At 40.3% G+C, this 15,363-nt stretch overlaps 1 protein-coding gene across 1 annotated transcript; it reads left to right on the top strand.

Moving 5' to 3' along the window:
• The first annotated feature begins 4,213 nt into the window (after positions 1-4,213).
• LOC147795502 (uncharacterized) lies at positions 4,214-14,973 on the top strand. The gene is made up of 3 exons (XM_087131774.1): positions 4,214-4,283; positions 10,410-10,682; positions 11,943-14,973. The coding sequence occupies exons 1-3, from the start codon at positions 4,226-4,228 to the stop codon at positions 11,972-11,974; spliced, it is 363 nt and encodes a 120-aa protein (XP_086987900.1). The 5' UTR covers positions 4,214-4,225; the 3' UTR covers positions 11,975-14,973.
• The last annotated feature ends 390 nt before the right edge of the window (positions 14,974-15,363 follow it).

Genomic DNA, 15,363 nt, shown 5'->3' with positions numbered 1-15,363 from the left:
TGCATTAGTTAGGGAAATAGCTGCAAAAGGAAGTGCGAGTCCGTTTCGAACTGTCTCTTGTTTTTGCTGAATTATGGCTTCGTCTGCGCTATACCGGGCCTTATCCCTCGCGGAGTATGCTTCATATATTTGGGCATAAAAGGTCTTACAATTATCTAGAGCTAGCAATTTTGGTGTCATCTGAAAGGCAACATATTTTTCTATCCATTAATATAAGTTTCATATCCATATTTGCAGTAGTTACAGAAATAGCTGCCAAAGGAAGTGCGAGTTCGTTTCCAACTGCCTCTTGTTTTTGCTGAATTATGGCTACGTCTGCCCTATACCGGTCCTTATCCCTCGCAGCCAATGCTTCATCTATCCCAGCATACAAAAATCTTCCAATTATCTAAATGTAGCAATCTTGGTGTCATCTGAAAGGCCATTTGTTCGTCTATCCATTCATATAAGTTTGACATCGATATTTGCAGTACTTAGGGAAATAGCTGCCAAAGGAAGTGCGAGTTCGTTTCCCACTGCATCCAGTTTTTGCTGAATTATGGCTAAGTCTGCCCTATACCGGTCCTCATCCCTCGCACCCAATGCTTCATATATTTGAGCATAAAAGGTCTTGAAATTGTCTACATCTAGCAATCTTGGTGTCATCTGAAAGGCAACATATTCCTCTATCCATTCATATAAGTTTCACATCAATATTTGCAGTAGTTAGGGAAATAGCTGCCAAAGGAAGTGCGAGTCCGTTTCGAACTGTCTCTTGTTTTTGCGGAATTATGGCTTCGTCTGCGCTATACCGGTCCTTATCCCTCGCACCCAATGCTTCATATATTTGAGCATAAAAGGTCTTAAAATTGTCTACATCTAGCAATCTTGGTGTCATCTGAAAGGCACCATATTCCTCTATCCATTCATATAAGTTTCACATCAATATTTGCAGTAGTTAGGGAAATAGCTGCAAAAGGAAGTGCGTGTTCGTTTCCAACCGCCTCTTGTTTTTGCGGAATTATGGCTTCGTCTGCGCTATACCGGTCCTTATCCCTTGCGGAGAATGCTTCATATATTTGAGCATAAAAGGTCTTACAGTTATCTAGAGCTAGCAATTTTGGTGTCATCTGAAAGGCAACATATTCTTCTATCCATTCATATAAGTTCCATATCCATATTTGCAGTAGTTAGGGAAATAGCTGCCAAAGGAAGTGCGAGTTCGTCTCCAACCGCCTCTTGTTTTTGCTAAATTATGGCTACGTCTGCCCTGTACCGGTCCTTATCCCTCGCACCCAATGCTTCATCTATCCCAGCATACAAAAATCTTCCAATTATCTAAATGTACCAATCTTGGTGTCATCTGAAAGGCAATTTGCTTCTTTATCCATTCGATTAAGTTTCGTATCCATATCTGCATTAGTTAGGGAAATAGCTGCAAAAGGAAGTGCATGTTCGTTTCCAACCGCCTCTTGTTTTTGCGGAATTATGGCTTCGTCTGCGCTATACCGGTCCTTATCCCTCGCGGAGAATGCTTCATATATTTGAGCATAAAAGGTCTTACAATTATCTAGAGCTAGCAATTTTGGTGTCATCTTAAAGGCAACATATTTTTCTATCCATTAATATATGTTTCATATCCATATTTGCAGTAGTTAGGGAAATAGCTGCCAAAGGAAGTGCGAGTTCGTTTCCAACTGCCTCTTGTTTTTGCTGAATTATGGCTACGTCTGCCCTATACCGGTCCTTATCCCTCGCAGCCAATGCTTTATCTATCCCAGCATACAAAAAACTTCCAATTATCTAAATGTAGCAATCTTGGTGTCATCTGAAAGGCCATTTGTTCTTCTATCCATTCATATAAGATTCATATCAATATTTGCAGTAGTTAGGGAAATAGCTGCCAAAGGAAGTGCGAGTTCGTTTCCCACTGCATCCAGTTTTTGCTGAATTATGGCTAAGTCTGCCCTATACCGGTCCTTATCCCTCGCACCCAATGCTTCATATATTTGAGCATAAAAGGTCTTGAAATTGTCTACATCTAGCAATCTTGGTGTCATCTGAAAGGCAACATATTCCTCTATCCATTCATATAAGTTTCACATCAATATTTGCAGTAGTTAGGGAAATAGCTGCCAAAGGAAGTGCGAGTCCGTTTCGAACTGTCTCTTGTTTTTGCGGAATTATGGCTTCGTCTGCGCTATACCGGTCCTTATCCCTCGCACCCAATGCTTCATATATTTGAGCATAAAAGGTCTTAAAATTGTCTACATCTAGCAATCTTGGTGTCATCTGAAAGGCACCATATTCCTCTATCCATTCATATAAGTTTCACATCAATATTTGCAGTAGTTAGGGAAATAGCTGCAAAAGGAAGTGCGTGTTCGTTTCCAACCGCCTCTTGTTTTTGCGGAATTATGGCTTCGTCTGCGCTATACGGTCCTTATCCCTTGCGGAGAATGCTTCATATATTTGAGCATAAAAGGTCTTACAGTTATCTAGAGCTAGCAATTTTGGTGTCATCTGAAAGGCAACATATTCTTCTATCCATTCATATAAGTTCCATATCCATATTTGCAGTAGTTAGGGAAATAGCTGCCAAAGGAAGTGCGAGTTCGTCTCCAACCGCCTCTTGTTTTTGCTAAATTATGGCTACGTCTGCCCTGTACCGGTCCTTATCCCTCGCACCCAATGCTTCATCTATCCCAGCATACAAAAATCTTCCAATTATCTAAATGTACCAATCTTGGTGTCATCTGAAAGGCAATTTGCTTCTTTATCCATTCGATTAAGTTTCGTATCCATATCTGCATTAGTTAGGGAAATAGCTGCCAAAGGAAGTGCCAGTCCGTTTCGAACTGTCTCTTGTTTTTTGGCGGAATTATGGCTTCGTCTGCGCTATACCGGTCCTTATTTCTCGCAGAGAATGCTTCATATATTTGAGCATAAAAGGTCTTACAAATATCTAGAGCTAGCAATCTTGGTGTCATCTGAAAGGCAACATATTCCTCTATCCATTAATTTAAGTTCCATATCCATATTTGCAGTAGTTAGGGAAATAGCTGCCAAAGGAAGTGCGAGTTCGTTTCCAACCGCCTCTTGTTTTTGCTAAATTATGGCTACGTCTGCCCTATACCGGTCCTCATCCCGCTCAAAGAAGGCTTCATATATTCGAGCATAAAAGGTCTAAGAATTAATTTTTTTGCATTAAGTTTTAGACTGTTATGTTCAGGTAAAAATTCAGTCCTTTGGTGTAAATTACACTAAACCATACCAAATCTACATCCTGCATAGCCATCTATTAGGGACAGAAATTCAAATTAAGTTGCAAAACAAAACCAACTAAATAACTTCCTGAGGTGAAATGATCATCGACACTGGTCTACTACTAGCCGATTCATTCCCTGGCATTCAGGATGAGCACATAAACTCCGTTTCTTTCAAAAGGAATTTGATCCACCTTGGTCGGATGGTTTTTACAGTAGTACCTAATCGGCATAATAAATTGCTTTAAACGTGGATACCGGCCCTATGCAAACACATTGGACGAGTAAATCCGAGTTGCTTTCATTCACCGATTTGTATATTCTGTACATGTAACATGTTTGCCCATTGATGATTGTTTACGAATTTGAACCTTCTTGCTCGAAAATAAAGTAAAGTAAAAGAAATAAAGTAAAAGCAAAGAAAGCACAGCTCCAGGGACATGAATAACTTGAGAACAGGTCAACCAGAAGTTTGATGTGAATCACTCTGTTCCTTGCTCTATGGAATCACTGGTGCCCTGTTTTACGCAGTGTGTGCCACTGAACAGGTAATTATGCCAATGCCAGCTGGTAACATGGGATACTATTGTCCACCTTTTCCCAACAAAACCGGAAGGAGGATTTCTCTTTTTTAATGTTCATGGTCCAAAGATGCAGACAAGGTCAGTGGCCTTAAAAAAAGAAGGTTATTGTATTTGATTTGGAACCACAACAGCGGTTGGTCGGAAATGAGAATCTTTGAAATCAAAAGGGGTCCCCTTCCACAAAAAGCGGTGACGACAGGTCCATGGACTTGGGGAAGATTTGGGAGCAGAAAGCCTGAAGAGAAACGTCGTTATTCTGAGGAGGTTGGCCCAGATTTCCTCCTGAAAAGTAACCGGTTTTTTTGAGAGTCTGAAATTGCTTCAATTTTTATCAACTTTGTATTTTTTTAATTGAATCGTTTGGTGCTTAAATCTTTTAGAGGCTTAGCTGACGTGATGTCTGTGGAGCCCACCAAGATGGTATCTGCAATGGGAGTAATTATCATCGCTGCTGGTACGTACCGGTACGCCTTTGATCACACATGTTCATTTTTTGAAAATCGAACAGGTTGACGTAATCTAGTCCAAGCGTACTATCACGTGCTGCTAACTTTTTCTTGGATTTGAGACTACTCCTCACTGTCGCAAGGTGTGTTCGCCATGCCTGTTTATGTGCACAGAATTATAAACTCATGGTGACGATGGAGCTCATAATCTGGTTTTATTTGTTTCATTCTGAATAAAATCTGGGTAGAAGGAATAGGGGCGACCATGCTTTACTATTTCTGGTATAGGATTCCGCAAAAGCACTGTAGACGCTGTAGGTCGCAAACCTGAAGGAACCTGTACAAAATAGACTGACAGATGGAATTACAGTTTTAGTGGTGGAAGGAAAACCCCAGATGAATATCCTGGGTGAAACCTACAATCCTGGCTAAATCCCGTTGGGCCCTGGCCCCCTCTCAATGTTAGGTGTCGATGCGCGACCTGCGGTCCAGCTCGAGATGACAACATTGAGTGGGGATTGGGGGACCTGGGGAGGGTAACTGCACGTGTATGTCAACTGATATGTGTCCCAATAATTTTGGCCAGGATTGTAGAACACCATCATTCTGATCTATGGTGTGGAATGGGGATCAAGACTCTGATAATACTGTTCTCGGGAACTGATGTTATGCTGATTAGAATTATTTCACTTTCCACGCCCTCTTCTTATCTTGAACACACGTTATGCAAGCCCGTTGTACTTATGTCATTACAGATTTTATATTACTGTAGTAAAATAACGAATAGGATGGCATTGGAAATATCTGCCAATTCGACGATTCTTAAGTCATAATTCGTTATAATGTGACAGCTTTTAGCTTTACACTGCAGGCAGGGCCTTGACCTTGAGGTTTAAGCCTTGGCCTTGGTCTGAAGGTTTGTGGGCCAGAGTCTTGACCTTGAGAATCAAAACCTTTGCTCGAACCATAGAGCTACATGCTTTATGCTCGAACACTGGCTTGTACTCAGACTGACATATATGAAATGGCATAAAGGATGACGTAATCATTTGATAAAATAAAAAGTGTGAATATTCACTGACAACACAAATTCCATCTTCATCCGATTTACATCCTGACAATCTGAATTTGCAAGTTTTTATTGAAAGGATAGCTGCAATCATTCATTGCCTTTTTGCGTTTTCATGCTAACGAGCATATCCATATTTATGGCGCAACTGTAACGCTATCCCGGGAAGAAAGCTTCAATGTAACACTGAACGGTAAAAAAGTGAGTGATGAGAAAATGCAAGTATTAAATACAAAGAACACACTGATGTATTCACATCAACGTTTCAAACAACTTAAAATAGGACAACTCTAGGTCTACAGTAGTGAAAATGAATTATAATATGACGGGATAAATTCTTGTCTAACCACATCTTTACAGAGAAGGTATTTGCTGTAAAGAGGTTCTCTTTACTGGACAATGTGTCTGAAGAGCTATAGGGCTAAACCACGCATCAGATCTACCACAAAACACATTGTTATTTAGCAGAACTATTGGGTTCCTGATTCGGCTGTCATTTTATGCTTGTATAGGAAACGAGAGAAAATGCCCCCTGGCAGAAATGGCTTGTTATTCACATCAAACTACAGAAGAGTTTGGATGTGTAGACAGGTGTACTGACGCTGTCCGGGGTCTTGCCCATACTGATGCGCGTTTATTTAAAAGTAGTAAAGAGAAGCTGTCAGGGATAACATTTAATGTTGATGACCATTGTGTGTGTGAATGTGTATTTTTGGTACGTGGTGCACTATTGTAACGTTTAATTAACCATTCAGTCTTTACACAGCAACATTCTGTGCAGTAAGGTTAATGATTATGTTATCTCGGATATGAACACCAAAAGCACTATCTCTGAAATGGCCGAGCGGTTAAGCTCGAGGTTATCAGATCGTTATAGACGGTGGGTTCGAATCCCAGTGGTGGGTTTTTATTTTCCCAACGCTTGCTGTCAGTCAGTAGCTATAAGAGACTGTAATTCACCCCGTCAAATACCAACAGTACCTTAGCCTACCGGGTAAGCTCTTCTGCTGGGACTGTCCGCGAAGTCCAGGTGAGCGCCTTAGTACAGGTTCGAGACGTATGGCCGACTCGGCGGCCAGGGCTTAGGGGCCTGTCCCGTTCCTCCCTTGCATGGTCGCTCGAACCCTTTTTGGGGTTAAATGGATGGACAGGGAGGAAGTGTGGTGGGCCGGGAACCCCGAGACCCAGAAGAGTCCTATATGGAAGCCGGTAACTGCGATTCGTAGCGAATTTCAGGAGTCCGTGCGCCTGAATGCTTGGTCAACACCGCATAACTTTTGGGGTTTTTTTCCCCTCACCACATTTTTTTTTTCATTTTCCTGGGTGCAGAACCCACAACGCAATTTTCTTGATTTGAATACAGTGAGCTAAAGGATTGATGCTGATTTATTTTCCTTCATAATCTTGATATCCTAAAATTTCGACAACGAAACCGATCCCAACCGGGCTGGGTCCATTTCTTCTCAGTGATCTCAGAATAAAAGCTGTGAGGTGTACAGTGAATGTTTATTATTGATGATTCAACAGTGACAGATCCAGGAGTGGCACAGTCGGGCGGCACTCGCTTGCCTATTTCATTGATGGAAATACATTTTCATTTGTTATAACAACAAATTTCGTTTGCTTTCAACTACAGAATAATTTAATATTTTCAAAGAGAAATTCTCACAAAAGATACATCCCATATCCTCTTGGGTCACCCCAACAAATGCGTTGCAACCGCCGCTTTTTTTTGTGAATGGTTGATCTGTCACTGGCCAGACAGGTATGCCCGAAAAACCCAAGCAGGAAAATGATGACAATAAACTCATAAGAAACAAACAAGCCTTAGTTGCTGGAATCTCAACAACAGAAAATAACACCGAGAATCCAATGGATGTAAACGCAGTAAAACATTTGGTATTACCCCATTGTCGCCCCAAAAGGTGCTAAGCCCAATAGTTTTCCCCCACGGTAACGCACGTTAGATTTAAATTTGATCTGACTGAAACTTAATGTTGTCATTTTAGTTAATCCGTACTTCGTTTGCCATAAGTTTAATATGGGAATGCGGAATTACAAAAATGTCACGGCAAAAAGTAATTATTACATAGTCAGGTATGCCCATTTTTTAAATCAAGAGAGAATACTGCCAAGATGTACCTGTCATTTCTTAAAAGTTTCTAAAAACCAGATAGTACTAATCATTAAACATTTCCCCAGTTGCTATGCATGAAAACGGCATAATGGACACTGTAAGTTGTTTCTATACTAAAATGGGCCCTTCACATTAACAAAACACCTCCATTTTGCACAGTTATGGGCAGAAATGACATGGTGTATCGTCTACGATGCGCTCCTGCAAAACATTCGTGACTGTACACGCACAAAACAAAATGGATTAATTATCTTGCTTTTTCTTGTACAATTTGCCCGAAATATACACGCGCCAAACGGGAATCGAAACCATGCCGCAGAGACAAAAGGCGAGGGAAACACCGATACGCGAACATAATTATAGACAACAAACTATTAATTTCCCTGAACAAAGCTTAGTATTGCAAAAACAAGGCATACATTTTCTATTACTAAAATACTCATCTATTGTAGTCGAAAGTTTATTATGTTTGCTTCTGTGACGTATTTAATTCGACTTTTAAGTAATTTATCTTTGACTGAAAACAACTTTGCTTTTCTAGATGATCAATCCAAAGAGATCTCTACATAACTGTGCCTTCTTTATAAAGTGGACGTGGTTACTGAAGGAAAGCTTAAGGAAAGGAACAAATTCTTGCTAAGAATAATAAGAATTGATTAACTTTCTTGATCCATGTTCAAACACGATTGCAATTGTCAGCGTTGCATTCACTGAGAAGCGATTTTCAAGGTCACTTGATAATGATAACTTTATAACTTTGACCAAATCATCACTGACACCTGAACTTATACTTGATGACATTTGAAAAAATTCACAACATGTATATGTATTGAACAGCGTAATATTAATTTTGGCTATCACGAATTGCATCCCAGTGGTGCGTTTGGGCACTCGATCTTTCTTTTTCGTTCACGACGTCAGACCTCTCTTAAATCATCGTGTTAAAAGTTTTTTATTTAGTCTTTTACCAAGACGAGCCGTGTTTATCTTCTTCCCCATGGACACGTTAGAATAGTAATACAACATCACATATTGACTAAAGGAAACAGACTATTCTTCTTGTAGTCTCAGTTTGGTTATATTGTCTTAATCGCAAAAAAGCAAGATATTTGCCCCATGATAATGGTCTGTACCCAACAAGGATAACAGAGGGAACATTGGTATCAACTCATTTGAAGTGTTTTCTCCTTTAGACACGTACCATGCAAGTCCACACCTATAATATCAAATTAAACCTTTCATTTTACAAAATTGAAGCATTGTAAACAACTCTTGCAGTTAATTTACAAAAATGTTCTTATTTAAACAGTGACCGACTGAAGAGCAAATTTTGGACCATATTTTCGGGGGATCTTTTACGGGGAGCCTACAAAAATTGGAATTCCTTACGTAATTGTTAAGGCCTTTCCTTACATGAGTTTTTTTTTTTGAGGATTGAGATTTACACGTTCATTATAGGAAGAATGAAAATAATTACCTTCTGGCTTTGCATTTCAAACAAACAGGGAGAAGGGCATACCCCCATGACTCTCCATGGATTCAGCCAGTTGAAGTAAATTTTGTGAAATGCAATTTCTCATTAGGTTCGTTGCGCGAACAACGTATTTTCTTTTTTTTTTTTTTTGGCTCATGGCTTTGATGTCATGAAGCAGCTAAGTTAGTTATGAAATCATGATCGATTGCTGACAATGTAAAAAAAAAAAGAAAGGAATAAAGAAAGACGATATTTAATGGCTTTGTTCCTTTGTGTGCATTTCCGACGTTAATGAATTATAAATGACAGCCGATCATTTCACACGTATCATAAAATATAACAAAACACTCAATTTACTGTTTTGACAGAAAAAAACCCAACAATGGCACAAACAAACACATTGGTATGGCTAAGGTTTTATACTGTAAAAGGGTGACAAAGGATGTGTACAAAATTGAAAGTCACTGCCTTTTCAAGTTGTGAGCTTTTGGAAATGTCATTTCTTTTGCAAGTTTAATACACGTCGTGAAGGAAGAAAAGTGAAAGGATGCTTTGTTGCCATTTTTTATGAATGAGTAACATATTATGTTGAATAGTGCATATAATATTCTGATTTCTGCTATTGAATGTGGTGGGATTTCAGTTCATTTTCATCGGATGAAATTTTTGCTTTCCTTACTTATTTTCTTTCGTTACAGAGTGTTTTGCCATTTTTTACTTATAATTCGTATATTTATAAATACTGTACACCCATTGAAGTCCTGGGGCTTGTTGAAAAAATCACTAGCTTAGCTTTTCAATCAGAAAAACTTAGCGTGTTTATATACCGACTAATTGACGAAGTAGATTGCTCATTCCAACAGATAAGCATTATCGAGAAGTTTTTTAAACGTAGCCATGAATCAGTAACGTTCTATCCATGCTCAAGGAGGTGCTTCTTGTTGTTGGCATTATTGACGTTGCTGTCATTGTTGTCTGTTGTTTGTTGTTAATGTATCGCGACATGAACCTACATTATAGCTGCACTTATATCGTTCCCTAGAGAAGCTATGGTTTTAATTGTGCTGCAAGTTGCTCTAGGAAATTTAATGTATGCATGCTGCTGTGTGAAAAAGTTCTCTATTTTCTAGCCGTTTGCTGATGTTTGAAGTCCGAATTTAGTTCAAGTTAATTTAGAGCCCGGCATAAACGGCAAAGCACACAGGACTGTCGTAAATTATGCATCTTTAATTAAAAATACAAACAGACCGGACTCCCAACCAAGGGGAATCCAAGCTGGGGCGGATTTCCCCACCCCCTTCCCACTCGTTTCTTTTAGGTTTTAATGGCACAAGTCCAATGACGTTTTCTTCCTCTTCTCCATAAGCACTAAAAATAATACAGTTATCACAAATTTTCTATAAAATGTATGTTTGGGTGGGTTACACCTGTTTGTTCCCTTTTTTTAAACGTAGCATCAACCTTGGTTTCTGCAAAAGTCTGTGTTCTCGGTACGGAGCCAGACCCTGGTGACAGAGGCAGGGTCAAATTCGTCATTCCGCCGGGCGATCCGTGTACCTGCGCCGAGGTCAGACTGGGTGGTCACAATACGTACGCTCCACCAAGACGGCGAGGAACGGTCTATGTCGGCATTGGCGACCTGCAAAAGATCTCTGCAGACGGACTGCGTGAGCATTTCCATTGCACTACGAACAAACCGGAGAGAATTTTGACTTCAAATCCGCGAGGTGAGGTCTGCAGAGGGACACTTGAGAATTCAGGGGCGTGTCCTTCGAGCTGAAATTTTGTTGAGGGGACAAAACTTACTGAGAGCACTCACATGAACCTCCCCATGTTGCGCACGATGAAGCTCCGGCACGCACGTAGTCTTTTGGGAATGCTCTTGGGAAATGCATTGCTTTTATAACCCTTCATTATCTCCGTCGTCTGAGGCAAACTCTTGCAATCTTTATATAAGAGCCAGTTTCCTCGCATCAGAAAGGGTGATTCACTTGCTCAAGAAATATTTTGGGAACATTTCATAACATTTTGCATTTTTCCCTTACTGAAATAGTTACATAATATTCTGTCATTTTTCGGGCAGAAAATAATCAAGGGGCCAAATTTCCATCAAAGAAAGATTTACTATAAACAAGTTTTAGAAGGGAACGAGCTTCAAAGTATGCCTTAACAACGCTTTGTTTTATTTGTTTGTTTTTTTTCGTTGTTGCGGGTAAATTCAGTTGTCTTCTATGACAGAGTTTTTTAAAATCTCCCCCCCCAAAAAAAAAATATATATATCTGTGTAATTAGTGTCAAAATGACAATAAAGTAAAAAAAAGCGTGACCACTGTAGGAGGGAATCGGTTGATTCTGAGTCAAGACATGCCACCCCTCCACCTAATTCAAATGTGGATGCATCTAGCCATGATTATTTGGTTTCACCTCGACACCATCCAATAAACTTCACTTTGAGTCAGATGAACGGTTTTCATCCAAGCGTTTTTGAATAAATGATGAAATACTGCAGTGTGTTTCCCAAAACGCAGGAGGAGCACCTGCAACCTTGTTAACGGTGAACAATATTTCAAAATTCTATATTTTGAAGCTTGCTGGCTGTTTTACTCTTTGTTTACGAAGGGCAAGAACACAAATACGCGTCTTCCCTCACTGAGTTAGAATTTCCGAAAGAACAGACCCCATTCATTTAATTGCAAAACTTAGTGGCAGAAGGCAAAAGTAAAGGGAAAAGTTTTGCAAGGCTGTAATCCATTCATTCCTGAAATTTCCATTTGTCTCCCTGTAGGAGAAATGCTTAAGAGTATCGATCGGTTTCTGACAACGAATTCGATAAACAACGAGGGTAAACTTTTAAGCCCTTTGCAGCCTATCAAACTGAACCTTCTGTGACAATTTGATGATCAGCATTCGCATCTCAACGCACCAAAAAAGTATTCATGACTTTGTCACAACTCTTCAGCACTGTCGTGCAACTCCTCTTCTCGCAGGTGTTTCAACGACGCATCAACGGCTCCGTTAGCTTCGACCGCTCTTGGCAGGAGTACGCCGAGGGTTTCGGCGATCTGACTGGGGAGTTCTGGCTGGGCAACGGGAAGCTGATCTGACCCGTACTGGCAGATGCGAGCTAATCGTTACTCTGAGGGCGTTCGATAGACAACATGCCACGGTTCGTTATAAGGAGTTTAAAATAGAGTCAGAGGAGAATAAACAGAACAAGCTTAATGTCGACGGTTTCCATATGGTTCCAGGAAATGCAGGTATGTTACAGCTCCCTTAAGAAGTGCACCATATGATGCAACCTTCCCTTTAGCTCATTTTTCTTCTACAACAACCTCATAATTACGCCTGGTCTAACTACACTGCTTTCTTAAAAAATTCTCCAAACTACACGGACAGTTAAAGTTAGAATGTTCGGGCTGTAACATGGTATTTTCCCAGATTACCCCCTACCCCCATAAAAATGAATCGAGGTTTCGAAGTGTGAACAGTTTGTAAGCATCTGTATATTTCATTTAAATTTTTAATTGCAATATGAACTACTAACCAAAATTAGCAAAACGAAGTAATAATGAAGCTCTATTCAAGTGCCAAACGTGCTTCGTAGCGCGCGTTGGCACTTGAATGTTTTCGTACAAACCTCAGCCCAACTTCAGCTTGCGTTTTCCGTGCGCGCATTATCAATTTCTACCTCTTTTAAAATAACTGAACTCAACAGTATTACTAATTACATTTTGCACCACGCGAACTTAATTTTCCTAATATTTACCCAACTGCACGAACGATGCCTCGCTACCTTTGCTCTTCAAGAGCTTCATTTTTCACGCTAACACAAATAAAAATAAAAGCTGGTAAAAGAACACTTAAGGCTAGTCCATACACGACTACCCTCCGCTGTTTGTGATCCAGGCTTTTACTCCGTGTGTGAAACTTGCCGTCAATACGAAAAAATTTGCAGCTGCCTCAAGTAACAGATTCAACAGCATTAAGCCGCCTTTCCATATGCGCCCAACACTTGCGCCAACACAACGTCCACGTGTGTTGCAGTGGAGTCGATTTTTGTGTCCGTGAAAGTGAAACACATGAACGCATCGTAGGCTACCCCAAAAAAGTACCTATACCGAAACCCACCTTTACGCATGGTGAATGGCATAAAAGAATGGAGAAAAGCCGGTTCCGTTGTCTTGCGTAGTAAAAGGAAAGAAACAATATCCGTGACTCGAATCTCAGAGGAAAAGTTTTCCCACCCTATAGTAGTACGGTATATCAAGCAGATTCTCACACGACAACAGCATATTTGTGGTTTTTTTTTTATAAATTGTTCTCTTTTTTTGAGTGCTTTTGAATACCTCAAGTCCAAAAATTCTTCTCATTCAATCTTAATTTCTTTTGTTTCAAAAACGAAGATTGTGAAATGCCCTTTCAAAGTACAAAACCAATGCGATCCGATAGCAACGTTCCAAAAATCAGGCAAACTCAACTATTGACGATAAAATGCTCAACATGATCTACCCAGCTATTAAATTAATATCCAACATTGCAGGAGGATTATTTGTAACGTGGAGTAGAAGCAAAATTCACAGCAAACGTTATCATCCGCATTACCCTGCATTTTCCAAGTTGGATATAAACATCCAAATTTACCATAATACAAACAAGGTTTGGTATGCCGGGACAGTGGCTCTTTTGCAGTGGTTTATGCACTTACAGGTATTACACAATTCTTTCTCATGGACAAACATCCACAGTGATTGCCCCTATATGCTTTCCAGAGGTAGACGTCAGAGATAAAGTTGCACAACCGAGGGTGTGACTATTGGAAACCCTGTTGAAAGTATGAAAACAATTAAGCCTTTTGGCCGAATGGACGTCAGTCCTGATTTAAATTTCTAAATACACGTACACGTAGTTTAATACTCGGTTACAATATAAGGTGAACAGATCGTACAAGGCAATATTGCAGCGATGGAAATGGAAGTCTCTGGTTTCGGGTTAGGGACTGGCTTCAAAAGTGGTGCTGCGACTCGACCGTTTTTTGGGTGGGGGACCAACTTTTTTTCTAGAAATGAAGTACGCTTGTTTATATATATGCACACGTACATAGTTACGTACCACCGCTACTAACGCTGAAATAGAATGGCCACTCACTATTTACTGTTGAGAAGCATTTTTAGCTTGTGGGTGCACATAGGACATAAGACCACCTTGTTTGTCTGGTGCCCACATGTAAATGTAACATACATAAATGACGTCGTCCGAAAAAGAGTGCCCAACTGAATGTATGGGGCTAGAGGGACTCCTTTGCTCAACCGCACCTTATCTTAAATGCATTAAAATTACGCAAAAGCACGATTCCAGTCAGCCAAGCAGGTTTGGCAGCTTTCAGACATCTTATATACCGAATAAAAACTTTTTTGCATTGCAGATAGACGCGCAGGTCTACGGCGACGCGCACGCTCCGCAGAAACCGGAGACTCTTTTGGCCTTTATGGATGTAAATAAACGCTTTTAAACTGTAAATAGTGAGGGGGCCAGTCTATTTCAGTGTTGGTGGTGAAATTTTCCAATGGGAAAAAATAAAAATAAATAAACAAAAAATGAATAAAAACTGGGTCGCAGCTCCATTTTTGGAGCCAGCCCCTGTCAAGAAATCGGAGACTTTTTGGTCCTTTAACGGTCTGAAAATTATGTAACTCTAGGTATCACCTGAAAGGCCACATGTTCCCCTATCTATTAATATACGTTTTATATCCATATTTGCAGTAGTTAGGGAAATATCTGCCGAAGGAAGTGCGAGTTCTTTTCCAACTGCCTCCTATTTTCTGGCTCAAATTTGTATAAAACTATGTCGCAAATTTCCGGGCTTGCTACTGATCCCATTGCACGTCCGATTTTCTTTCTGAAGAATTTACCTCCAAACTGAAAATAGTTGCAGCCTAGAACAAGTTCTAGGAGAATGCAGATGTAGTTGGATGGGGGGTTGGTTATGGCGTAGCCGAAGTTTGTTGTGTTGTAGGCTTTGCATACCGATTCAATGGCTTGCGCCTGGTGAATATTGGTGTGCAAGAAGACAACATCAATGCTTGCAAGGAGTGAGTTTTGGGGAAAAGTTGCCTTTTGTATAGTTCCACTGACTAACCCTAGCCCTAACCCAAACCCTAAACCCAAAACCCTAACCCTGAGCGAAAAACCCTAACCCTAACCCCTAACCAATAACTCCTAACCCTTACCCCTAACCCTAACCCCAACCCCTAACCCTAACCAATAACCCTAACCCTTAACCCTAACCAATAACCCCTACCCCTAACCCTGCCCCAAGTCCAAAACCCAAACCCCTTACCCTAAACCCTAACCCAAAACCCTAACCCTAACCCCAAACCCTAACACCTAACCCTAACCCCAACCCGTAAC

The sequence above is a fragment of the Acanthaster planci genome, unplaced genomic scaffold (assembly GCF_054643075.1).
Source record: "Acanthaster planci isolate LZ-2023a unplaced genomic scaffold, COTS_SCS Contig13, whole genome shotgun sequence".
Lineage (NCBI taxonomy): Eukaryota > Metazoa > Echinodermata > Asteroidea > Valvatida > Acanthasteridae > Acanthaster > Acanthaster planci.
This window is presented reverse-complemented; position numbering and strand designations above follow the sequence as displayed.

Coding starts and splice junctions, on each gene's coding strand:
- LOC147795502 (XM_087131774.1), top strand. CDS start 4,226: ATGTCTGTGGAGCCCACCAAGATGGTATCTGCAATGGGAGTAATTATC. Junction 4,284..10,409: donor AGTAATTATCATCGCTGCTG/GTACGTACCGGT, acceptor TTTTAAACGTAG/CATCAACCTTGGTTTCTGCA. Junction 10,683..11,942: donor TTTGACTTCAAATCCGCGAG/GTGAGGTCTGCA, acceptor CTCTTCTCGCAG/GTGTTTCAACGACGCATCAA.